The following is an 827-nucleotide window of genomic DNA, read 5'->3' as shown; positions in this document are numbered from 1 at the left end:
GTTCGAGACCAGCCTGAGCCAGAGTAAGACCTTGTCTCTAAAAAAATAGTCATGTGTTGTGGTGGTCACCTGTGGTCCCAGCTATTTGGGAGGCTTAGGCAAGGGGATTGCTTGAACCCAGGAGTTTGAGGTTGCTGTGAGTTAAGACTCCATGACATTCTGCCAAGGATGACCAAGTGACACTGTCTCCAAAAAAAAAAAAAGGTGCTCAGTAAAATGGTAGATGAGAAATATTGAGCCAGCTGACACAAGGAGAGGGCAGGTTGAAGTAGGTGGGCCCAGTTCTGGGTGACAAGGCTGGTATCCCACTTTCTAGACAAAACCCAGTGGGAGGTGAAGGAGCTGGGTGTCGACTCTCTGTACACCATTGAGGCAACCGCCTACATGCTGATACAGAAGCCAGAGCTGTGTCTCTACAAAGAAATGAACACCATCACCAAATGGCTCCTGGTGAAGCAGGAGCTCAGGGGAAGCTTCTCGTCCACCCAGGTGATGGGGCCCGGGAGATGGGGGTTGAGGACGCTAGCTGGGGTGCTGGTGTTCCTGCCCGAGCTGGAGAGAGCTGTCCATGGTTCTGGCGCACCGGCCTATTTGTTCCCTGGAGCTGTCTGCAGTGCTGATACATACCCCATGTCCCTGCCCCATCCCAACACCCAAACCACACGGTGGCCCTCGAAGCCCTGACCCACTTCTGTGAAGGTGTCCCCTTTGAGATCCCCAAGATCTCCACATCCAGATCAGTGTGCCCAAAGGAGCCTTGAACGTGGAGTGGCTAATCGACCACAACAACACCTATCAGCAGCAAAGGTATGGCACTGAGAGGTATG

The 827-nt window shown here is 53.1% G+C and overlaps 1 protein-coding gene across 1 annotated transcript in view; it reads left to right on the top strand.

Moving 5' to 3' along the window:
• LOC105887808 (complement C3) overlaps positions 1 to 827 on the top strand; it is a 32,585-nt gene that overhangs the window by 20,092 nt on the left and 11,666 nt on the right. Inside the window, 3 exon segments of the mRNA XM_012810139.1 lie at positions 317 to 492; positions 660 to 711; positions 714 to 807. Coding sequence (XP_012665593.1) covers positions 317 to 492; positions 660 to 711; positions 714 to 807 — 322 coding nt within the window.

The sequence above is a fragment of the Otolemur garnettii genome, unplaced genomic scaffold (assembly GCF_000181295.1).
Source record: "Otolemur garnettii isolate 467f Iridium unplaced genomic scaffold, OtoGar3 scaffold00127, whole genome shotgun sequence".
Classification (NCBI taxonomy): Eukaryota; Metazoa; Chordata; class Mammalia; order Primates; family Galagidae; genus Otolemur; species Otolemur garnettii.
Note: the sequence above shows the minus strand (reverse complement) of the source record. Positions and strands in the feature narration are given on the sequence as shown.